The sequence below is a fragment of the Apus apus genome, chromosome 3 (genome assembly GCF_020740795.1).
Source record: "Apus apus isolate bApuApu2 chromosome 3, bApuApu2.pri.cur, whole genome shotgun sequence".
NCBI lineage: Eukaryota > Metazoa > Chordata > Aves > Apodiformes > Apodidae > Apus > Apus apus.
Genome location: NC_067284.1, coordinates 81,645,671 through 81,671,631, shown reverse-complemented (window position 1 = coordinate 81,671,631; position 25,961 = coordinate 81,645,671). Strand labels below are relative to the sequence as shown.

The window sequence follows — 25,961 nt, the reverse complement described above, 5'->3', positions numbered from 1 at the left end:
AAGGACTGAGAGTGCTGTGGACATCCACCTCAAGATCCTGCCATGTGGATCGGATCTACTTTTTTCCCTCTGGCTACTCTATCTCTTCCATTGCTCTTTTGCCAGAGATCCTCTCCCTCTCAGCACCCTGCTGGCAGGCACCTGAGCTGTCAGGCCCTTCCAAAGCCTGGGGCATGAACACAGCTCACTTGGGCTACTGCTCCCCACCCTCACCCCGCTGGGCAGCAGGCAGGACAAAGGGAATTGATGCCGGGCAGGCAGGAACTGGCTGAGAGCAGACATCTGGTCACAGGGCCAGCTCTCTGGGGAAGCAGGGCACAGAGCAGGATACTGGTAGGGTCTGATCCCCTGGGAGAAGTGGGGCAGAGGAGCTGTGTTACCATGTCCCTGCCAGGGAGGCAACATCTCTGATTCTAAAAGCCCTATGAGGAGCCCAACCCTGGAAAAAGGCATGCTCTGACAGCCCCGTGCAGCTGTGCTGGAGGAGCCTGATCCCCAGGCCCAGGGAGGGCGGGAATGTCATGGAATCATAGAATAGCTTGGGTTGGAAGGGACCTTAAAGATCATCTAGTTCCAGCTCTCTGGAACGGGCAGGGACACCTCTCCCTAGATCAGGTTGCTCAAAGCCCCATCCAACCTGGCCTTGAACACTTCCAGGGATGGGGTGTCCACAACTTCACTGGACAACCTATTCCAGTGTCACACCACCCTCATAATGAAGAATTTCTTCCTAATATCTAGCCTAAATCTACCCTCTTCCAGTTTTAGCCATTACCCTTCATCCTATGACTTGTGAAAAGTCCCTTCCCAGCTTCCTAGCCAGAAGCCTTTTAGAGCAAACAGGCCCCTTAGACCTGCCCTGCCCAATATGTTTTGGGAGCCCTTCAAACATGGGTTAAATACTCCCGGCCAGGATTTTGCACAAGTTCGTTCATTTCCACCATGAGTGCGCTGCTGGTGTCAATCTACAAATCATATTTTCATATCCTCTATAAAAACTCTGGTTATCTGAAACAACTCAAATCTCCACCACTGGCCTGGTACCAGAGAATATCGCCACAAATTAAAAAAAAAAAAATAAAAATTGCACCTACATAAAGAAAAATAATAATAGATAAACCCATTAATGAAAATCACGTTATTATTCGATAGCCCGGCAGAGGGCGCTCTCCGCCCGCCAACGCCGAGGGCCCCCCGCGCCCCCGCCCCGCAGCCGGTGCCACGGCCGCCCCGCAGCCCCAGCCCCGCAGCCCCCGCCCCGCAGCCGGTGCCACGGCCGCCCCGCAGCCCCAGCCCCGCAGCCCCGGCCCCGAGCCTGCGGCCGGAGCGGGAGAGAAGCGCGGTCACTCGCAGCCCGCCTCGCCTCCCGCGGGCCGGCTCCTGCCCCCCGCTCTCCCCCTGCCGTGGTTCCCCGCAGCCTTTACACGCCGTTTTGTCCCCCCCCGCGCCACCGGCCTCCTGCCAGGTGCTGTGCCTCGCTGACCCCGCCTGAACCGCCGCGGGGTCCGTGCGCTGCCCCGGGCCCGAGGATCGGTAGGGAGAGGGAGGGGCCGGGGGCTCGCAGAGCTCAGCCCCCCGGTCCCGAGCGGGCTCTGCTCCGCGACTTGGCAGCTGCGGGAGGCTGGTCCAGCTGCTGCCCCTTGCGCACAGCACAGCCCCCGAGCCCTTGCGCACGGGAGGATGATCCCTGGCGGAACAGCTGCGGTGAGGCAGGCATGGCTAGGAGCTTGGTAATTAGCGGTCTGCTGAAAAACAAAGCAAACCTGCCAGGTGGCCACCAGAACCGCTGAGCCCAGGAACGAGGGTTTTACACGCGCTGGTGTAAGGGGCAGAGGCTGCCTGCAGCCCGTGCCTGGGGCCGGCGGAGCATCCGCACCTGCGGGGCTGCGGGGCTTGCACGGCCGGCTCCTGCGCTGCCTTGTCATCCCCATCACGTCTGGCTACAGAACAAACCTCGGGATCCCTGCGTGCAGGCTTACGTGAAACCCATTCACATGCAGCAGGGGGTAGGGTGCACCTCCTTTGTTTGCCCTTTGGTCAGCTTTTTGGAGACACTTCAGTTAACGGGTGAGGCAGGACTGATGCAGCCGGGTTCACCTCAGCGGCACGGCTTTTGTCAGCTCTAGATTAAAGCTTTCTTAACCAGACCGGGAGTGGCTGTTCCACTCTAAGGGTGATAAGCTAGTGAAGTTAAAACACAGCAGAGCATCTTGCACGCCTTTACTACCGGTGGAGTATCTATGAAAACAGAAAAGCACTGCGAGATTCCATGCTCAGTGATGCAGTGGGCAGGTTTTATTTCCTCGCAGCTGTTACAGCCCAGGTATATTAGGGATGCTGGAAGGATGCATTTATATGGAAGTAACAATAGGAGGGGGGAAAGGTGGATGTAAGTCCCCTGTGTGTTCTGCCCTCAGTTTCATCAACCCATCCATGTTATGACCCTATCAGGGGATCTGACATTTCACTCTTTATTGCACCGCTCTCTGAGAAAATCAGCAACTTGTTTTGAGGAGGAAGATTTATTAGGGATGATTGTACTATCTGGAAGATTTGAAACAAGAAAGGATATGTAACCAGATACACATGACCTGCAAAAAGAAATCATAATTAGAAGGGAAAGATTCATAGGGACACAAGTCTGTAGAATTTCATTACAAGATGGATTTGTTATGCCCTTGACTGCAAGTTAAATTAATACACGTAAAACTACAACACGGAAAAGAGATGCCAGTGACTTATAAATACGGCTTGCTTTTCTTTCCTAGTTATTTAGGGAGGATTGGGAACACTTGTGAAATCATGTTCATTAAAGCCCTGGAATAGAGGCAACTAACCAATAACTGCGGTGGAAGCAACAAGGTTCCCCCCCCGCCCACCCGCCCTTTTCAAGAAGAGGGGGGAAATCACAGACGTCAATCAAGAAATACTGCAAAATAAAATGGACCCTCCTGGCAGCCGAGGCGTCGCGCAGCCCCGCGGTGAGGCTCTGGCAGCCTGGGCACAGCCCCCGGCCCTGCAGCTCCGCCGCTGACCGGGGAGTGCACAGAGATCTGCAGCCCGCCTTCCTTCCCTTCCCTTGCAAAACCGTCAGGCACAAACGGGCAGGAGGATATTGGCTGCGGAGGACGCGGAGGCTCCTCCCAGAGCCTGGATCCCAATATTTTTGGAGGATTTCTTTTAACTCAGTTACAAAGCTTGGCGAGGGAAACAAGTTGCCGCCGTAGCGGCGGCAGGAAGCGCCGCGGCTGAGGCGAGAGCGGCTCCTGCTCCCTCTTCCACCTTCCGAAACCTACCTTGGATGCTTCGCCTCACTTTGTGCAGGAGAGCTGTGCTGCCTGCCGGAGGGAATGCTCCCGCTCTGGATGTGGCCGTTTCTGTGAATACACGGGTTGTAAGGGAATGAGAGGGAAGACAATGAGGAAAAACCGACTGGGAGAAAACCCCAGCCCCAAGCGTTTTCCCGAGAACTGACGGGGTTGTGGGGCTGAGCGACCGCGGCGAAGGCTGCGCCCGGCGGAGGGAGCAGCCTGCCCGCTCCGTGGGGCACTTCCCGGGACCGGCTATTTCCTTCGGATGCGGACTGGGAAACCTGTAGGAAATTCCCCCGCCGCGCTGCGAAGCCACCATGAATTCAGTGGCTGGAAATAAGGAGAGGATTGCGGTCACGGCGCGGAGCAGAAAATATGGGGTAAGTTGTTAGCAGAGGGGCGGCTCGGAGCGGTGACCGCTGACCACCGTCGTGTCAGGGCTCCCGTGCCCCTCGCCCAGCGGTCACCGGCACGGCCGGCCGTCGCGCCCCTCCGGCCCCGCTCAACTTCCCGGCGCTGCGGGGGCTCCGGGCGCCCCGCGGGGACGGGCTACGCGCGGGGGCCGCCGCGGGCGCGGAGCGTCCGAGCGAAACTTGCCGGCGCCGCCTGCCTGACCCAATGCTCCTTCTCTCGCTGTAGGTGACCGACTCCTGCTCCCCCACCAAGCCTGCCGCTCCCTTCTCCCCCGAGAGCTGGTACCGGAAGGCGTACGAGGAGTCCCGGGCGGGGAGCCGTCCGGCTCCGGAGGGAGCCGGCTCTGCCCTGGGCTCCTCCGGCACCCCGTCCCCCGGCTCCGGCACCTCCTCGCCGGGCTCCTTCACTGGGTCGCCGGGACCCGCCTCGCCTGGCATCGGCACCAGCTCCCCCGGCTCGCTGGGCGGCTCGCCGGGCTTCGGAACCGGCTCGCCGGGCTCCGGCAGCGGCGGCGGCTCCTCGCCGGGCTCGGACCGCGGCGTCTGGTGCGAGCACTGCAGCGCCCGCGTGGCGGAGCTGAAGCGGCAGGCGCTGAAGCTGCTGCTCCCCGGGCCCGTCAGCAGCAAGGTGAGCGCGGGGCTGGGGCGGAGCGGGGCTCCCTGTGCCGCTCTGCGTGTTGGCAGCGGCCGCTGGGGCTGCGGGGCGGCTCCCCGCCGGGGCTGCTGGTCACCTGGGCTCCCCTCTGCTGCTGTCATTGCTGCAGGGGCTAGGGGTTGTTTGGGTTCGCTCCTTCTTGGTCGTCTTCCCCTTTTCCATCCTCTCCTCTGGCTTTCTGTGGAGCAGGACACCTCCGCCTCCAGAGGGCTGCCAGGCTTCGGGGGGTCTCTCTGACAGTTCCTCGAGCTCGCTTCTTGCCCACAGCTTTCGTTGTATTGGGGGTGGGTTTGTGTGGTGATTTCCCGTGCAATTGCTCTTGTTCCCAGTGAGGGGCAAGCAAGGGTGGGAATGCCACATGGGAGTTCCTTTTGCTGTCTTTGATCCTTAGGGGATGGATTTACAAAATACCCTGAGACTTGGCGGGCAGCTTAGTGGTAAGGTGTGTGCTGCCTGATGCACATGGTTTGTATGTCCATTGAAGGGCCAGGTGCAGCAGAGACACTGTAGCTCCAGGTTCAGATGAGGCATTGAAATGCTATGTGAGCCCAAAGGTCACCAAGGGAGCACTGAAGCCAGCTCTCCAGGGTGTCATTAACGCAAGGACAATGTGGTGATGCTTCTTTTTTTTACAAATAAGCACTAGATTGTGGGATTTTTTTAATATATTTTTTTTTCTTAATAAAAGACTTAAGAATACTCAAAGCTCCTGAATATTGGCTTGAATAATGCTGTGCCTTAAGAACATGGAAGCATTTTTGAAATCTGGCCTCAGGTTTTAAGAGCTGACTGATCATGGGTAGAGCTTGAAGTCTGCTTTCTGCCTCTGTTGGGAATCTGGTACCTCTAAAGGCATACTCTGAAATTCCTTGGTTTTGTTTGGCATAGGTTTTTTTTGTTTGTTTTGTTTTGTTTTCTCTGTTTCTTGTGCATATGAAGATTAAGGCTAACAGCCCTAAAAGAGTGACCAGCAGCCCTTGGCTGACCCTGTGCTACCAAAATAGTAAACACTGGGTTCCTCCATAGCAACCCTGCAAGAGTTGTGTTGTGAATGGATCTACAGCTCCAAGAATGTAATACAATGTGATTTTGTTTGCCCTGTTGGGTCCAGGTACTATCAAATGATAATATTTACTCTTCCACTTCAAAGAGTTTTCACTAGTGGGTACAATAAGAGGTAACATGGGAAAGAACTGACTGCTGAGAAAGGGTCCCTAGTAATGCTGTTGTGTTGTACTATCCATTATTTATTTATGTGCCATTTGAGAGGGAGTTGGTGCTATCTTGAACAAAAGACTCAAGGGCTGGTTATTACCTTGTCTCAAGGGCTGGCTTAACTGAATTATTCATGGAAAGGGAAAGGTGGAACCACCAAAATTAATAGTCAATTTAACTGTATTAATACATAGTTGATTCCCTGGAAAGCAGTCCTGTAGAAAAATCTGCACAGATCTCAGGCTGTGTGATTTGGCAGTGGTTACTAGCTGTGGCTATAGGTGGGAAGTACTGATAGAGATATAAGAGTCATAGGAATAACTGAGATAGGGGTGGAGGAAGGATAAAGCATAAGGATCAAGGCTTTGTATCCATCACACAGTTTTAAATAGAAATTGTGCTTAACAGTACTTGCAGGCTCAGTCCTGTTGAGGTACTCCAGCCTTTTGCACATAGTTTGCTTCTGCAGATTGGTGCTAGCTGGCTGTGGCTATTTGCAGAAACATCCCTTTCTCTCATCCTTACTGGCTTATTTACAACTCTTAAGAGCTTCCTGGGCTTATACCTTCTGCCTTTAGCAGATGCTGCCTAGCACAGAGTGGCTTTGGTCTAGGCGATATAGTATAAACATGCTACAGATAGTGCCATTGACTCTTTTGGATTGGATGTGCTGTGCTGGTCTTGCAAGTTTGCTGTTGCTGGCATCCACTGGATTGACTGATCTATGTATGCTTAGGGAAAAGCAAGGCATTGGCGTGGGCTCTGCCAGCTTGGGAAGGGCTGGTGAGCTGCCTTTGCAGGTGTGTGCCACAGTAATGCTCTGGGGTTGCCCTCTGAGGGCAAGATGTACAGGGGGTTTCTTGCAAGAATGTGTAAACCTGTCATGTGGCTGGGGAAAACTTAATTCAGTTTGGATTGTGGCTGGAGTCTGCTGTGCTAATGTAGCTGGCTTTTTTTTTTTCAGGGTCCTGTGAGGTCTGCTCTTGATTGCTGCTATGGGAATAGGTTTTTGGGAAGCTAGAATTGATCCTGCCAGTGAGTTCAGTGAAAGAAGGAACATTTACTGGTTCTGGGTATTCCCTCAGAACTTGCAAAGCATTTTACAGTTCAGCACTGTGGTGCCCAGTAGGACACAGCTAATTGGCAATATGCCTTTATTAGAACAATTAAACAATTAAACAATTTAAAATTTATCAGTCATTCTCTAGTCAACTATATCTAGCTGAATTTCAGGATGGGTTTTTTTTTTGTTGCTGTTGAATATAGCCTAGCAATTCATTAGCATGATATAGTCTGTGGCACCTGATTCACATTTATACTGTATTTAGAAATGCATATAATCCTGGGTATTGTGTATTGCAGAACAAGCAGAATTTGAGGCTGTGTTTTGACATGTATCTAGTAGTAGATACTGGAATCTTCAATAACTTATCCGAATGTGAAACTACATAGATACTTTCTACAGTGTGTAATCATGTAAAGGTTTGTGTGTATCTGTGAAGTGTAATAATATACTTAATTGCTGCATAAACAGACCTGGCTTTATGCATGGAGCAATGTACTGAAGCTTTTTATTTAATACTGAAAAGCCACACTTAACCTAGAGCACACTGCTTCTGACTAACTCATTGTGAGTACTGAGCTTTCAGTTTTACATAGAAGCATTCTCCTAATTTGTGAACAGGACAAAAACTTGGTATTTGGGGTTTCTTTTTTTATGAGGCACAAAGGTAAGAAATATATAATTATAGTTGTGCTACTTTATCCATTTTAAAATGCCAGGTTCCCTGACAATTACAAAAAGAAAAATGCTAGAAGCTTGTTTCTTTTTTCCCCTCTTGTGATATACATGTGACTTAATGATGTACAGCAATTATCTGCATACAAGGGGTTATATTTTATGAGAATGAAATGTTATTGTAACCCCCATGCAAAGCATGCCTGTGGGAAATGACTAGCACAACTGGTTGTTACAGTTGCACACTGCAGCTTGTAACTGAAAGGATCTTAGAGCATTTGGTGGCCATTGTTTGTGGGCTTTTTGTTCCAGCGTCAACTATTTGCATGATGATAAGGACTGTCTCAAAAATTAGGATTTTTCTTTTTAATTTTAGACTTTTTCTTAGACTATGTTTTTAGAAGGGCATCAGACAAACCAGTAGCGCAGAAGTTTATGGCATCGCATTTCCTGTTTACCAGAATTTGTGTGAAATTGAATTGCCTTGTGTTCAAACCTGTGATATCCTCCAGCTCCAATGGAACACTAACCTCTCAGGCATCCAACAAAAAAATTATCATGATGTTTAATTGAAGAGTTGCTATATTTATGTGTATCAATTTATATTGTGTGTAAATATTCAACTGAATGCTAATAAGAGTAGTCTCAGGCTGGTGATTACAGATTTGTTAGTATGGGATTCCAAAAAATCCTGAATACAGCCTTTAAACCAAGAGGTAATTTGCATGGGTAGACATGAGTATCTGCTTTGCCATGTTGTGATTGGGTTGGGAAAGAAGGGTACTATTTTAAATGCTGTAGATGGATAGCACTGATGTTAGGTAGTTCATATTCTGTGCTATCCCTTAGCCAAAAAGTCTGTCCTTCTAAGTATAAGAATTGGGTAAATTCTGGTTTAGCACAGTGTGTCTGTGGAGGGGAAAGGAAGGACTTGCAATCAGGGTACAGTTTTATTTTTTCACAAGTTTACTGACACTTTATCTCATTTTTTTGTTTGCATATTGTTGAATTAACCTTTTCCATTTCAAAGCTGTCCAGTAGTCAAAGACTCGACTAAATAATTATTAATAATGAAGAAAGCCCTGAAGCTGATGTAATGAAAAATAGGTTCCTGTTAGCTTGTAGCTACTTTAGGAACACTCCCAGTGGAGACACGACAGTAACGAACCCTTCCTCAAAGCTTAGCATGCGGCACAATAATGGAATTTCATTTCCATTCAGGCCTTTAATTTGTGAACGAGCAAGGTCAATCTGTATGGTGACTTAATTCACTGTGCAAAAATCTCGGGCCCCTAATCATTTCATCCAAACTCATTGTATTGCAGATAGGATTATTGCATTAGAAATGTGATTTTTAAATGGCCTGAGGCAGTAATTTGTCAGCATTTGGAAGGATTAACTCCATTAAAGTTTAGGCAACAGCAACCATTCTTTTGTGTTGCATCACAGGTCACAATACCAAACATTTGGCATAACTCATCTGTGAATCTTCTGACAGTTGTATGCTTCCTGGCAAGTTGGGAAACCACAAGCTACTTGATTTGCCCTGGAATGAAAGCTGCTTACAGAGGTCCAGAGGAGACAAACAGATATGCCTTCACCTCTGGCAAATTAATGTAAACCCTTTTCTCGGAGTAGCTGGAAGTCTTGCTGCCACAATCTGCAATGTCAACATGTCAAATGATATAAATATTTCTTTAAAGCTAGCAAATGTCTTTTGAGGTAAGGTTGAAGATACTGTATATTAAAGACAGCTTTTTGGGAAACTGTCAAAACTGTTAGTTTTGCAGCTTTGTCTATGGGATCAAAAAGACTTGCTATTATTGAGTGCCTTGGAAATTAGGAATTAGTAAATTGAGACTATCATTTCTGATAGGAAAACCACTATATTTTTAGGAGACCACAGAGCTGTTGGCACGGTGGGGGTGTGTGTGAGGAAAGTATTGATGTTTTATTTGAAGGAAAAGCAAAATTTCATCAAATCAGATTTTTTTTTTTTTTGTAAAGGAGAACTTGGCTGTGCTTGTGAAAACATTTTGTTTGGAAATACAGTCAATGCTTAGTTTCTAGGTGACCTCTTCATGCCAGGTTATTGTGCCAGGCTAAGTGAAAGAGTTTTTTTTAAGGTCCTTTATATGTGTCATGATCTCTGCACTGATCTTTAAAATCTTGTATCTTTAGATAATCTTGTTATTTAGCTAGGAGGAAATGTTACAACATCTGTAGCAATCTTGTATAACAAGGGTAAGATTTTGGTTTATAATTCTGCAAGGGGAGGAGGAAGAAAGGTAATATGTGCTGAATTCCCCAGACAAGTGTTGGGGAAAAATGTCTCGTGTTACCAGTCTGGGCCATTGGCATGTAATGGGATTCACGCCTGCGTCAGCAGATTATTAGTGTTGCAGTGCTGTGTATGTAGGCTTGAAAGACATTTGCAGTTTTGCCACATCAGCAGCACACAGCCTTTGACATCGTGTAATTGGGGTGCTTCCAAGCACTGAACTTGCAGCCTGCTACTGCAATAAACTTGACTGTCATGCTCTACATAATGATGTAGTAGAAACTGCAGCATTTTGTGACATGTGGTCTGCATGTCAAATGTGTGAGAGATGTTCTAATTTAAACTGCTAGCTTAGATCTTAGTAACATGTCATGCTGTACCTTGGGAGGCATGTGTGTTAATGAAATGTGAGGAATACAAGCACGTGGGCTCGTATTTGTTGCTGAAGCCGTGATTCAAGAACTATCCCTGATTGCAGAAAAGGAGATTGCACATAACTTTGAATTAAGCAAGGTGTAGTATGTAACCACATCCTGATAAACAGAGTAGCATCCCAAGAATAGAAAGTTCTATGTGTTTTTCACAGTTTTTCCGCTTATTGGACCAAATTTTGATTGCACTGAGACAACGATGGAATTTACAACAGTTAATTAAGGTATTGCTTTTCTAGAAAGCAATGGTAAAATAACTGCAAGCAGTCTGCTGTAGTCACACACTGAAATGCTGCTTTTTCTTCAGAAGCTTCAGCTTGCACACTTGAAAGAAATGGCAGTGTTTAATCAAACAGTTTCTGTTAACATGGGGTGATCATTGGAGCAAGGTTGGCTTAGCTGATCACATCATGGTTGCATCCTTATTCATAAGCTTATGGAACTCAAGTGACTTAGATTGCCCAGTTCTGTTATCAATTGCCTTCTATGCAACCTTCCCATGTTAAACCAAGGTTTTAAAAAATAAAATAGCTATGAGTATCATTAAACTGCTGAGAACTGTGTTTAGATATATTTTTGAAACCTGAAATATATTATCAGGTGCCTTCTTGGCACAGTTGTACTATCTTGTAGCATCTACAACCAGAATACGCATTTGCTTAGGCTCCTTTTCTTTCTATTCCCCTCTTTAGATGACTTTGCAATATAGTTTAGTAATGTTTTATATGAGTGTTTTTGAGGTTTCTCCAAGTAAAAGCACAGACCAACACTAGACCCTTAATAGGGCAGGGGAGTGTTGACTGGACCATTCTGAGCTTGAGATGGAGGCTGTTCAAAAGATCCTGCACAAAATGTCAAATCTTGAAAATCCTTTCCCTTGTAAAACACAAGCTATTGCTGGTTACTTACGAAAACAGCAAAGAAGTGGGGAGGGAGAGAAAAGAGACATAGTTCTGAACCTTGTCAATCTATTGGCTTGCATGAAATTTGCCCTAGTGACAGGATACTTCAGTGAGATGAGCAGAATTTCATTTAGGCCACAGCTTTACTATTGTGTACTTCTAACCAGGGAATAATTGCATGCATTTAAAGCAGCAGTCAGACATGCCGCTTGGGCTGAGTAGAGCTAAGATGTGCTGGCCTCCTTGCAGGTTTTCCAGCATGCCTTTTCTTTCTCCTTTCCATATGAAGGTCATAAGTTAGCATCCCTGCAAGTCTCCTGTGTGAGTACGTGGTGGTTGTTCTTATAAAAACGATAGATAGATCAAACACTTTCAGCAGTGTTGCTTTCTAAACTCAGATACTTTTCATTGAAGTAGACCTGCTATTACAACAGCAGATGCCAGGAGACAGTGATTTCTGAGAAAGGTAGGATGAAAGAGCACAATGCAGCCAACTGTAACCTCAGCTGTAACTAGTAGAGAATATAGGGGTGACTTTTTAATTACTTTACAAATAAGAAAGTAAAGAAACATACCAGCTATACAAAGGAATCAGTTTTAAGAAATTGTTGTGTTCAATTGCAGCTTAGATTTATTGCTGTGATACCAGAATTCAATTTATTTTGTATGAAATAGGTATAGTAAGGCTGTTGAAAGCTACTTACTGTTCCAGCATTAGCATGCATCTTACTGCTTATTTTCATCTTCTACTGTGTGTACTTTTAGGTGTCACTATGACCTGCTATTCTGTTCAATCTGTACTCTTAAATAATTTAGTCTATGCTTGAACTTGCATTTCCTGTACAAAATATTCTGTTTTCTGGGAGAAAAGAAAAAAAGTTTGTCTGAAGAAGCCTTCAGACTTGCTTCTTCTTAGCTTTCCTTCTAGAGTGTACTCAGTAGTAGCCCTTAAACAACAAAATAAATAAAAAGGATTGCCAAGGAGATTCTGTTTGAGAGACCTGCAGAAACTGATGGCATATTAAGTTGGTCTTGGTTTACAATTCTTGATGAGAACAAAAGACTTTCCTCTCCTCAGGAGGAACTGAACACTCCAGATTCACATTAAAAAATCCTATGTTGGTATAAGAATTTTGTATTGCATATTTAAAATTCTCATGCCTTCCTATTAAAAAAAAGTGGGGCTGAGTCTGCTTGCTTTGTTGCCCTACAAGGAGGAGAAGTCATAGGCCCTATGGTATCTGCTTTGTTGGTAGCTGATCAATGATCTTATTAAATGAATTCTTGATTCAGGAAAAGAGCATCAAATGCATTTAAAAATTATTCTAGTAAAAAAATACAAGTTAATGTGAGTGTAGCTCTAGAAAACATTTCTGGCTGGTGGTGAGTGTCAGAGAAACTGTGTATGCTGGAGATAGTCAGATCATACAGATATCCTGATGTAGAGCATCTATCCAGCTCCTGGTGTCTGTAATAAAATCTTAAATTGGGAGTACAGTCAAAGTGTTTTGGCTTCCAAATTACCTCCAAGTGGAACTTGCTTTATATGTATTTTTTTATTTACAAATGTGTTTCAACCTGCAGATTTTCTGTGATGTTTTAATAACAAACCTCTAACTTACATTTCACTGTGCTCCCTAAATCATAAATACTGTTTATTTGCATCTGAGTATTGACAACAGCTTCTCTATTCCATGGGCTTGCATGGGAACAAAATTCTACTCAGATCTATATCTACCACAGTAAATATTTTCTTTTTCTGAGAACATTCAGTGGTTTGGGGGTTTCAACTTCACTCGGAACTGTCTGACCAGATCCTGCCTCAGCAATGGAATTAATTTTCCCCAAGTTGTGCATATTTCATTCCTTCTTTCTCTCCCACCCTCATAATTAACTGAATATAAATGAGGATTCAGGAATACAGCCCTTCAATTTCTGTGGGCTGCTGTGTGGTTCTGTTTGGAATTGCCCATTCCTCTTATTACAGGTGTACTTGAAGATGTGAAAGATTCCTGCAGTGCTGAAGAAGATGGTTGCTCTGAAGTAGTTTGCTAAAAGTGGGGCAGAACCTGATATTTGCATTTTTCTGTCTTGGTTCCTGTAAGAGTCACTTGGGCAAACTTCTGTCTTACCAAAGCGAAACTCAGACTTGACTACACTGAAGTTATTTAGGAGAGTGGGCTTCTGCCTTCTAACTGATCGTCTGAATGATTGTATGCTGCTGTTTCAATTGGATAGTTTTATTTTTCTGTGCCTCTTAGCTATGTGAACATTTGGCCTGCTAAGTGCCAAAAGCTGAAAGAATTACCCATTTACTCCATCCACCTGATAGACTCCAGCAGAAAGCCTAGTGGGCAAGAAGGCAGGCTTGGCTTTAAGCAGGCACTGAGCAGCAAGAATAGAAGTCATTACTCTTCATTTCTTTATTAGTTTCACTGCTCATTTAATAGTGCCAGGCAAAGAAAAACATTATTATCCTATTCAGCAGCCAAATGCCCCAAACTGGGAGTTGACTTGTGTGTTTTCCTCTTTTCTAATGACACCATTAAAATTTAACAAGTTCTCTAAATCATGTTAGTATTCCCAGGGTTAATATTGCTGAAATTGCTGGCTGCATTCCCACAGGAAGAGTTAACAGTGGCTGAGGCTGTGTGGCTGGCATCTGATGCTCAGAGGGAGGTGTAGGGACTGGAGGAGCCCTGGCACCAGAAAGACACAATGAAGTCTTTGGTGATGGGGCATTTGTAATACATGTAGGTATTCCTTCCTATTCACCTCTCCCTTTTCACTCCATCACCCCTTTTCTCTCCCCACTACTCCTAAAGCTGTCACTTCAGCTCATGGTTGTTAGATTTCTAATGGAAATTCTTGACAATAGGCCTGCATACATGTGAACCTAGCAGGAAGGCATACAAGTGTGCTAGTCTGTGCGAGTGTCAGATTTAAGAGATTGTTAGACCATAGATGGCTTTTACTGGAGGTCGAGAAAGGCTAACAAAGTAGGAGATGCAATTAAAATGGTATTTGTTAGAAAGGAATAGCTAGCTGTCTGGGCAGACTGAACATGAGGAAAAGATGGGTAGTTGGAAGGCCATTAGTGATGGCTTTGTAAGCAGTTCTGCAGCATGGGTGGTAAGCCTAAATCCAGAGCTGCCCTTTTAGCATGCCTAATAAGACTTCCTTTTCTTCCTGTGTGTCAGATTCACTTTCGAGTAATGGACTTGACAAAAATTCTGTAGATTTTGGTTTAGGTTCAGGAGATAGAAGTTATGGTGGGTGGGGTGGGTAAGAGAGGAAACTTGCTGAAGGGAACTTTTGGGTACATGCTCATCACCATGAAAACAAGGCTTTGTTAGATTTTGAAAAATTGGTTTTTGTGGAGTCACTGATTCAGTCTTCCTGCAAAGAGACTCTTCGGTGAGGAATATGAGATCCCAGTTAGGATCTGCTTCTTGTAAGCTCTCAATGAGAGCTCTGCTGTAAAAACAAAAAAACAAAAACAAACAAAAAACAACAACAACAAAACAAACAACACAACCCCAAAAAACAAACAACACAACTTCTCAGAATTGCTTTTCACACTGCTATCATCTTTAATTGTTGGTGTGTATTTGGTCACCTCTATCCTTTATCCTTTTCTTGACTGGTGAACTGTTGGGTGCTTGGCCTCAACATCATTGTCAACCGCTTTTAAAGTTTCAAGGGGTGGGGGTAGGCACTTACAGCAAATTGGTCAATATGTTTTGGTGTCCTAAAAGTCTTAAGCTACTGTGAGAATAAGGAAGGCCAACTGCAAGGGGAAGCATGGAGCATTAAGAGGAAGAAGACAGGCTATAGAGGTGGGAATGAAGTGTGCTTTGCTTGGTCTAGGCAGTGAAGGAGCTGTGCTTCCATGTGAAAGGAAGTGGGGAAGCAGGGAGAAATGGCTGATAAACCTGAATTCTTTAAAAGGCTGAGCTCACTGTTGGTGTCTTTAAAGCTTTACAGAAATAGTTCATATGAAGGGTTTGTTTTGGTTTTGGGTTGTAGTAGTTTTTTTTTCTTTTAAGGAAGCCATCCCTATAATTTTTTTATATCTATCTCTCTCTCAAAAGAAAAATCAGCTACCAGCCAGAAGAGTAGAAGGCAGTTAAACCAAAGTTGCCTTTGATTTCATGCACTTCGGTATTTTCCATTTTGAAATTAGGTTTTCCAAAGACTAAGTTATTGGTATGTCCTGTGATCTAATGATATAACTAGATTTTTTTTTTCCTTATCTCTGGGTTGTTTCTTTTTGCCAGTTAGAAAGACCTAGACATTCCATGCTGTCAGTTTGAGACCGGGTATAATAATAAGGACTTAACCCATTGCACTAACAATTTCACCCAACTTAGCAAGTAAAAAACATGTTTTAGTGCACTAACAATAGTTCTGAATTTTGCCTGGGTTCTCCTTTCCCTGTGCCTGTCTCTGAAGGAGAAAAAAAGATATTCCAGATTGATTTGAATTCTTCCAGTTTTAAATTTAGTAATTCTGTAGTATTATTATACTGGAGACTCTTAAGTAGTAGTACTTGTTCCAAATACTTTTAAATGCAGAATAGAAAAGACTTTAGGTGTGAGAGGAGAGCTAAAAGTGGAGGAATATACATGAGGATTGAATGGCACTGATGGCTCTAAATTAAGCACTCTACAGACTGAAGTGCTTGAAATTGCCAACCTTTTTTGTAAGTCCTAGTGACTTAGTTCTTTCTATCTTGGTCTGTAACTGTCTTGCCTGTTTAATATTCCACTTAAGTATAACAAGATGAAGAGATGCCTGTATCATCGTCCAGGGGTCAGCTCTACTGATGTGAATACTTGTGTTAGCTGTTTATAAGCAATGAGTAAATAGAGGTATAAAGAGGAGAGGGAGAAGGGGGAGGAAGACTGTTGTGACTTCTCTTAATTTGTTGTTCTTTTTATTAGCAAAGTAAATAAATTCTGTCCTTTTCCTACTCCAAATACGTGTACTTTGGATAATAGGAATAGCTTCAATCAGTACACACTGCTTAGGCCCAGATAAGAGCTATTTCTGTGCCTGAAATATTAAGGACCAGAATGTACTATGTGGGAAGCTGGTGTGGAATCATGCTGCCGAGGAAGCAGAGTGTAGTAATGCACATGGGTAACACTGATAAATGGCTCCTCTAAGCAAGCATCTGCAGCAAATTGTCAGACTGGGACTTCCCAGCATACCCTAGACCTCTGCATGAATAAAATCTCTGTTGTGCCGTTATTTACCCACCTTCATATCAAATGAGGTAATAGGATTAATTTCTTGAGTGCAGCTTTTATGTGGGTTTGCTCTTTATGCTCATTTGTATATGTATGTATATATTTGCATTTTTGCATTGTTTTATGCAGCAATGGCAGTAGAATGCTATGCCCTCTCACTGATTAGCCAAATAGATTTTTTGAAATGGGACAAAATGCCTTTCAGGGTAGAATACAGTTCTTTTCATCATTGGAAACCTAAAATGAAATAGGTTCTATGTATTCTGACACCTGTTTAATTAATGTCAGTAATAAGCAGGATTTGGTTTTAGTTTTATTTTGCTGTGGTTGTTGTAGTAGAGGTGGTGATGGCTGGGAAAGAAATGGGAAGGGTCTTGGATTCTTTCTTTTCCTTTCTGAAGAATCATGATTACTGTCTTCAAAAGGCAGTGAAACAGTCAGCAAATCTCTTTTGCACTGAAGTAAAGGCTCTCATCTTTTCCTTTTTACTACTGCACATCACTGATGCATGAAAAAAATCACTTTTCTTTGCCTTTTTTCAACATGAGTTTATTTTTTTTACTACGTTGAGGCGATTTTCTAGAATAACTTGTCATTGGAATGGAGACTCTGGTAATGTAAGCTTTGATGGAAAGGCCTCTTGAGATCAGGGCTGAATTTCTGACCAACCTAGAAAAAACCCCAATGTAGTTAGCATATACTTTAGTATGTAAAGATCCAGATAAGTTCCCTCCTCTTAATTCCAGCCAGTGTGTCAAACCTCAAGGCTCTGAGAAATAAACTTCTGTGGGTTTGGTCTCAGGGATATACAATAGCAGCCTCTGACAGAGCAGCAGAAAGGCAACATGCCACAGGGCAGAAGACTTACCATGCACACATAATTTAGCTACAAAATTACACTGACAAGGACCCTAGCTGGCAATGTAAATAAATCCCAAGGGGTTTTGGGTGCAACTGGGGTGAGGATATATGTCCCATCCAACAACCCTGCTGTGGTGTGGATGGCTGTTTGCAGCTGTCTGCTCTACCCTGCTGCTGCAGCTCTGCAATTGGAGCCCTGTGTCTGTCTTTGAAGCATAGAATCGTCAAGATTGGAAAAGACCTTCAAGATCATCAAGTCCAACCATCTGCCCTGCAACCCCTGACCACTAAACCATCTCCTGAAACACCATGTCTACCCATTTTTTTTTTTTAACACCTCCAGGGACAGTGCCTCCATCACCTCCCTGGACAGCCTGTTCCAATGCCTCACCACTCTTTCTGTGAATAAATTTTTCCTGTTATCCAATCTGAGCCTTTTGCTGGCTCTCTGTAAAAAAGTTTTAGTATTTGCTTGTGATGTGGAATGGGACTTTCCCTATAGAAGTTTCCCTAGGAAAAGACCTTTTTTAATCACTGAGTGGAACAGAACAGAGGCTCCTAGAGGTAGAGGCAGGTGGTCTGTAACACTTAGATGGTCATGGAAGTCACGTAGCTTCACACAATTGCAAAAATTCACATCAATGTGCCAGTTACTGGAGTATGTGCATTGATCTCATTTCAGTGAAATGTTTGCTTCTTCTGTTTTTACAGCTGAGGAGAGGAGATACAGAACAACTTGGTGAACTAATTGATTGCATAAAATGAAGCCCAGGTTTCTTTACATGCTTGTGCTCTTGACTAATGGGCTTCTTCCTTTCTTGATAATGTTGCCTGTTCTGTATGCTGGCTCAGCAGAAGCTCCTCTGACGCTGTACAGAGAGTAAGATGGGAGTTGTACCTTGCATTTCAAAGCTGTTGGCCTGAAAGAGATTGGAATATGGCCATTGAATATATGGTAAATAATTACCAAGTTATGACAAAAAGTCTGTTAGAAAAACCTTGACTTCTGATTCTCTGGTACCAGAAGATGGCTGTTAGTTAAAAAAAAAAAGTAATTGTTAATGGGTTTGGGTTTTTATGATTTTTCAAGAGTATTTATTAATTCTTTTTTTCCTCCTACCTTGGACAGTTCATATCTATGAATAATTTAATTGTCCTTGGCTGGTTGCTGTTGTGAATAGCATGCTGTTAGGTATTCTGTATTCATGTGGTATTTGTTAATGTTTGTTTTATATTCTTTCTGTCTATTTATATTCTGTCTGCCTTTCTGCCTTTCCAGAGATCAAATGGATGATGCAAGGCTTGACAACATGTAAATGCTATTAAAATGTATCTGAAAGAACAGAAAGGGATCCTTTGTCATTTCATTAGTTGGAACATTAATTGAAATAGATTGTTCAGTGCTCTTCTCACCAGTGGAGAAGTAAATGTTTATGAAAGCACTTTTTCTCCTTTTTGAAAAGTTTGACAATATGTCTAGAACTTGTAAGTAACAATTTTTACTTGCTTACCATGTATCTCAAATATGTTTCCTCCCTCTGTTTCCTGTCCCTAGACATTCTTTGTTACAGTCACTATTCACAAGGTTTAAATTGCAGAAGTACCAGTTTTCAGATTTTAATTATCTTTCTTTTCATTGAGGATTGAATTGCTTTAGCTGCTCTTGTCATGATACTTGTCAAGCAAATAAAAGCATCTAATTTTTCTGATTGCATCCTTTCTGATCCAAACATAAGCATCATGTTAAGATGTGGGAAGAATACAGAGGTGCTGCTAACCAGTGTAGGGAGAAAATTCGAGAAGCCGAAGTTCAACTGGAGCTGAAACTGGCCAGAACTGTGGGGGACAATAAAAAGAGTTTTTCCAATACGTTAATGGCAAAAGGCAGTGTAGAAACAACATGGGTCCTTTACAGAATAAGGACAATCGCCTCATCAATGGAGATATAGACAAAGCAGAGGCATTCTTTGCGTCTGTCTTCAACACTGATGACGGACCAAGGGGGCCTCAGTGCCCAGAACTGCAACAAGGATCAGCCCTTAGCTGACCCTGAACTTCTGCAGGATCTGTTGCTTCAGTTATATCCCTACAAGTCCATGAGGCCTGATGGGATCTGAGAATCCTCAAAGAGCTGGCCGATGTCATCGCCAGGCATATTGTGATGATTTTTTTGGGAGGTCCTGGGAATCTGGAGGGATCCCAGTTGACTGGAAACTGGCTAATGTTGTCCCAATATTCAAGAAGGGCAAGAAGGAGGACCCTGGGAACTACAAGCCAGTCTGTCTAACTTCAGTGCCTGGTAAAATTATGGAAAAGATAGTTCTGGGTGGTATTGAAAAACAGCTGGAAGACAATGAAGTCATCGGTCACAGCCAGCATGGCTTCACAAGGGGAAAGTCTTGCTTGTCAAACTTAATTTCTTTTTATGACAAGGTAACTCTCAAGGGAACCCAGTGGAGATAATATTTCTGTATTTCAGCAAAGCTTTTGATACTGTCTCTCACAGTATTCTCTTAGACAAACTCAGCATATTCTATGATCATCATTAGTATTCCAAACACTTATTGAGATCCTGGTTTTAGTCCTCATGAGCTTCAGGTTGAGACCCTGAGAAGTGTAAGCAGAAAGTGCACCCAAAGCTACTCTGTCTGCGGTTTTGTCGCAGAAGAATGGGAAACCAGACTAATGCTTTGCTGCAATTCTATAGAATGATGCTAGGGATGAATGTCCTGTCTGGGAAAACTTTATTGTTCAGAAAAAACATGCTAAGAACAAGAAAAATATTGGTTACAATGGCTAAATCACTTAGTGCCTGTTTTCATGCTGGCTGTTACATTAATAGTAACTTTTAAAGGTAATATTACAATTATTAATAATTCACAATTTAAAGAGTAATTTAGTCTATGCTACTGCTCTAATGGCCCTCACTTTTGTAGATATTTTGGCCAAGTTCCTCTAAGCCTATCAGCTGCTGCTTATAGTCTTGTGTTTCTTGTAGTGCCTACCAGAGTCTGCTACATTTCTAGGCTCCAGAAAACTGTTGCATAGACCTGTAGGCAGCAGAGGGTCTTTTAAGTGCTTCTGATGCTGGATGCATCTAATGTGGAGGACAGTAACTTTCTAGAAAGCTGACCCCACTGTTGCTGGATGGCTTGCAGATACATGTGTCCTCTGCTTGGCTGATAACCTTGAGAGTCCAATCCTGCAGCTTTTATTCCTGGAGGTGAGCCAAGTGGCTGTGGTGGGTTCTGAGACTGGGCATCAGCTCTGCAATGTGTCTTGAGACGGGCATGTTTGGAGACTGTTCTCACTGTGGGCAGTGCTGGATGTGCTGCCTTTTTGTCCCTGGAATGGCTTGGTAGTCTGCCTTTAATTTGAACCATCTGTGGCAACCTGCACACTGTTATATTACTGTTTTTATGTCAGACCTCCAGTGGCATGCTGTGAGTGAGCTGGCGACCAGCATAGGAATTAAGGTAGAAAATTCCCAGGAAACATGTTGCAACATGTGTACAATTAACTGGAAAAGAAGTATGTTAATTGTAAATGGTACATCCTACACCAGATTCCGTCTTTGCTTTTATTCTTGCAACTGTAGTGACTCTGGTGAAATTACAGGGTGTAAAAGGAGGGTGAAATGTATCTGCTGCTGTTCCACAGTTTGTTAGAGGTCTCCTCTGAGCTGGGTGAAGAAGTATTGGAGTGTGTTTCCCTTCATCACTGTCTGTTGAAGGATCCTGTTAGGCAGTCTGAGGCTTGTTAGTGCATCCAAAACATGCAGTTGCTAATTGGCTACAGCACTGTGCTTTCTTTACATACTGCTGTTTCTATTCCTGGAACCAACAAGCACTATGTACCTCTTCCCTTTAGAAAAACCCTTCTGTGCTGTTTTAACCTTCCTACCCCTTTTCCTGCTTTTTCTTGATAGTTTTATTTTTCCAAACTAATGACTCACCTGGATAGGATTGCTGCTGGCTCTGTGATTATAGCAAATAACTCTAACCCTAAGGAAATGGCTTGCTGTGTTGCCTGGCAGCCAGGGTCTACAGGAGGTGGTAAAACAGAATGCATCAGACTTTTTCTTCAGTTTATTCTTGCTATTGATTAGCAAGGAAAGCAACTCAAATGTGAAAGTTCTTGTCAATTTTCAGGTTGACTGAGATATTCCAAAATCTGTTGCCTTTTCTTTTTTTCAGAGTTGCTGTGAATTCCTTATAGCTTCTAGCAAGCAGCAAAGGCTTTGGTAGTTCTGTAAACAAGGCTTCTTAAATGTGGCTTTAAGGAATTGAGAGCTACAACTGGAATAATTGTCACAACAATTTTTCCTTCTGTATGTTAGACTTGATCTTATAGTGCTGTTTAGCTAAGCCTTAATATTTTTTTTAGTGGTAGAGAATAATGAAAATACAGTTTTAAGTGAAGTTAGGGGCTTCAGAGTACATTGTTGTCTTTAGCAAGCTTGCTCACACGTTAATAACTAAAAGCAGATGTGTCAGCATGAGTTTTTGAAGATTGAACAAAATGGGAGTGAGCAGAGTATACTTAGGTATCTCAAAGCAGGCTTCAGTCTGGGTACCAGGTGTTATCAAAGAGCACCTCTCAACCAACATCAGAGGTGGTAATGTGAACAAGCAGTCTGAACTGGGGCAATGGGGCACAATTAAATCTTTATAGAGCTAACCGCAGCCTGCTGAATTGGCTACATGAGAGGAAAGGTGGATGTGCCTGCAAGTAAACACAGGGCTAATAAAGCTAGAGTTTGGTTTTGGATCCCTATCAGACCTTGTAGTAATTCTTTTACCAAATGTCAGCACAGATGGAAAAATCAAACCGAGCTCACAGATCCAGTTCTGTGAAATTGGAAAGGTGCATAGTACACCAGTCCAGCTCCCCTGGGCTGGAGTACTTCCAGACTTCGTGGTAGACATTTTAGGTTGGAAAATACTCCTTGAAGTTAGCTAATCCAGCCACCTCTTCAAGGCAGAGTGGACTTCAGTGTTAGATTAGCTTGTTCTGGGCTTGCACAGTGAAACTATGTGCATCTCCAAGGCAAGAGATTGTACAGCCTTTCTCAGCTCCTGTTGCCTTGCTTCTGCAGTCCTGTCATCCCAAGTGTGCACTTCTGCCCTGCCTCTCGTGCCAGCAGTTACTTGTCTGACCTTATGGTGAACTTGTTAGGGAGCTAAACTGACAAAACCAGCCCCTCTCCAAACTCCTGATACTAGAAAAAGGGGGAATCAATGCATTAAATTTGTCTCAGTAAATCAGAAATTGTTTCATCTATGTTCTCCTTCAGTCTGAAGGTATTTGTGTTTTCTAGAGCCAAATATCTATACCCAGCTGAGTGATTAAGACATTAATTGCTCAACTGACATCAGAATATTTGTAAACACTGACTACATATAGCCACCAGCAAATTAATATTTTTTTTACCCACATTTTATAACTGCATGATGAAAAAAATGTACTCCTAACTAGAAGGAAATAGATGCAACTTACATTTTATACTTCTGTTAGCATTCCCTGTATTTTTTTGGCAGGTGGTAAAAAAAAGATGGGCAGAGATGCCAATTCCGTTAACAGACTGTCTACCCTTAGAATTGGTCTGAAGGCAGTGAATTTAGTATGGCAATGAAAGAACACAGACAAGTGTATTATTGACCGTAGTAACAGTCAAATATAGTGATCCATGCACTACTTGAGTGGCTAGGAGTGACCACTTGGCAGAGACAAGTAGTGGATTAAATATCATCTAATTGAAGAAGGCCTATATGACAGGGAAAGGTGCTTGAACACTGTAGATGCATCTTACAGACACATCCATGTTCCCCCTTTGCTGACTGTAAAAATATGTGATTTAACCCTGCTGAGACTGAGGTGTTTGTGCTGAGTTGTCCTGGTGTCAGTCTCCTTAATAGCCAAGTCCAGTGCAGAAAGGTTCTTTTCTGGAGCTGTATAATACAGAGATCTTCCACCTTGACCTGCTTTTCCTAATTACACAAAATCACAGAATCACAGGGGTTAGAAGGGACCTCAAAAGATCATCTAGTCCAACCCCCCTGCCAGAGCAGGGTCACCTAGAGCACGTCACACAGGAACGTGTCCAGGCAGGTTTTTAATGTCTCCAGAGAAGGAGACTCCACAGCCTCTCTGGGCAGCTTGTTCCAGTGCTCTGTCACTCTCACAGTAAAGAAGTCTTTTCTGGTGTTTATGTGGAACCTCCTATGTTCCAGTTTGCACCCATTGCCCCTTGTCCTATCACTGGACATCACTGAGAAAAGCCTGGCTCTGTCCTCCTGACACTTGCCCTTAACATATTTGTAAACATTGATGAGGTCACCCCTCAGTTTCCTCTTCTCCAAGCTAAAGAGACCCAGTTCCCTCAGCCTTTCCTCATAAGGGAGGAACCCTAAGGTTCCACTCCCTTAATCATCTCTGTGGCTCTGTGCTGGACTCTTTCAAGCAATTCCTTGTCCTTGAACTGAGAGGCCCAGAACTGGACACAATTAGCAAAAACAATTAGCAAAAGAGTCTACTGCAGAAGACTCTACCTTTGTGGAGGGCGTGTGGCACCAAGTACATGAGACTCTTCTCAGTTCTGTCTTTCTGACCAGCACAGGCAGTGAGCCATTAAGATCCTCTGAGACATGTGCCTTACACTTCAGTATTTGCCCGTGCCGTGCCTGTGAGCAAAGATGAGTATCTGTCTAATAAATCAAACACTGCATCTGCATTGCAACAGAATGAATTCATATTTGACTGAGCACTTGCAATTAGAACAAATTCAGCATAATTTTGTGATCTGCAGTCACTGAAAGTTTCTGCCTTATCCCTCTGGTGTTCAGTGTGATTAAGATCTGTGAGGTCTGGATTGCTAACTGGAAAGTATCACTAGCTCAGCAATTTATGTTCAAAACATGAAGGGATCTGTGCTGGCAAAGTCAAGGACTTTTCCTTAAGCATCTTGGGATTTACTGAACTCATCTGCATTTTAATTACAGGGGTTACTGAAAAAGTAACCTGTTAGCCACAAAATTACACATCCTGGTACTGTCAGTTTCTCCCTGGGTTGTGAGTTTATTGTGGGATACCACTGCACTTCTCAAAATTATATCCTGGGCACTTTACTGTTCTTCAAAACTTTGTATTGTTATAGCTCCCCAGTAGCCACAGACCTTAAATTGATCTTGTGGTTCTGTAGGCGAAGATTACTCTACTGAAGGTCATTGTGTCCACTGATACAGGGAGTAGATAGGAAGTCAAATTTGATTTCTGTCTTTTTGTGGCTATTGTGCTGTTAATTCACTTTCTTTTAATTCAGCTGTTGTGGAAGTAGAACTAATTGCAAGTCCCCTCACTGTGGCTGCTGGTCATACTTTGGGCTTTAATACAAATACAGAGCTGCTTCTAACTGTTACAGGTATTTCAACAAGTTCAAGGAATTCTAGCAGTAAACATTGTCCTGTTTCTCTTGTCATCCACTGCCCTTTTGTTAGCACTTCGGCTCTGTATACCCAGTAACTCTGCCTCAGTCCTTTTTGGAATTGTAGCTATTTTGACAAGCTTACAGAAACCCCCAAGTTCCTTTGCAGAAGCTTCTTGGTAAAAATAAACCCATACCTCTAATTGTCAATTTTTAAAGAGACAGTGTGGCTAATCTTAGACCTGTTGCCAGACACCAAGCAAGCATGCTTTTGAATTTGCATGAATCTGAGCTTGTTCTACCCCTTTCCATTCCAAGGAACAAACCCAAAAGCTCACTTATTGCAACTGTCTCTTGGGCCAATAGTAGTAGTTACGGACTGGCAAGGTAGAAATGAGCCCCAACAATGGTTTTCTGTCTCTGAGTGGAGGTGGAGTGCAACTGCTTGAAAGAGTACAGCACAGAGCCACAGAGGAGAGATTAAGGGAGTGGAACATCTCCCTTATGAGGAAAGGCTCGGGGAGCTGGGTCTCTTTAGCTTGGAGACGAGGCGACTGAGGGGTGACCTCATCAATGTTTACAAATGTGTTAAGGGCGAGTGTCAGGAGGACAGAGCCAGGCTTTTTTCAGTGATGTCCAGTGATAGGACAAGGGGCAATGGGTGCAAACTGGAACATAGGAGGTTCCACGTAAACATCAGCAAAAACTTCTTTACTGTGAGAGTGACAGAGCACTGGAACAAGCTGCCCAAAGAGGCTGTGGAGTCTCCTTCTCTGGAGACATTAAAAACCTGCCTGGACACGTTCCTGTGTGATGTGCTCTAGGTGATCCTGCCTGGCAGGGGGGTTGGACTGGATGACCTTTCAAGGTTCCTTCCAACCCCCTGTGATTCTGTGATTGATGTAGAGGAATACGGCTGCTAGATACCTGTTTTCTGCCTGGGCAAATCCTCTAGAGGCTGTTAACCTGGGTTTGCTAGTAGAATTGACAAGCGTTGTCCTGGTTCCACAGGTGGCTCCTGTCCTGCACCGTGGGAGTTTGTCAAGCATGAGTGATAGGAAGAGGCCAGAGAGTGTGGGGGGAAAAACCTCTCAATTTTTTTCTTTTCATTGCTGTCAGTTTCTAATGTCCTCTGAGCTGCCTACTTGTACCAATGAGAATAATATCTAATAGGAACCTTCCCATGTTCAGACTGTTTTTCAAAATGCATTAAGACTTTTTTAATATCTGCACTTAGTTCTAGTAATAAATATATCAGTTCAGTTTTGAAAATGCACTCAAATAATTCACAAGCATTAATGAATTATCCTCCAGTCTTTTGTCTGCCTTGGAGGATATAGGAGTAGAGATCAAAGGTATGGAGGAGTGAAATGACTTGTCACAGTTACAAAGAGCCTGATAGTTTGATTCCTAGGACCTGTTTTAAAGACAAAAAGCAACGTAGCACAGTGAAGAGTTGCTGACCCCCTCTGTGGA

The 25,961-nt window shown here is 43.8% G+C and overlaps 1 protein-coding gene across 1 annotated transcript in view; it reads left to right on the top strand.

The window, feature by feature from the left end:
* Positions 1-3,052: 3,052 nt before the first annotated feature.
* Positions 3,053-25,961, top strand: part of KIF26B (kinesin family member 26B) — a 295,702-nt gene continuing 272,793 nt past the window's right edge. The window contains exons 1-2 of the mRNA XM_051615283.1: positions 3,053-3,691; positions 3,951-4,352. Of these exons, the coding sequence (XP_051471243.1) occupies positions 3,629-3,691; positions 3,951-4,352 (465 nt within the window). The 5' untranslated portion in view covers positions 3,053-3,628. The remainder of the gene's footprint in view (positions 3,692-3,950; positions 4,353-25,961) is intronic.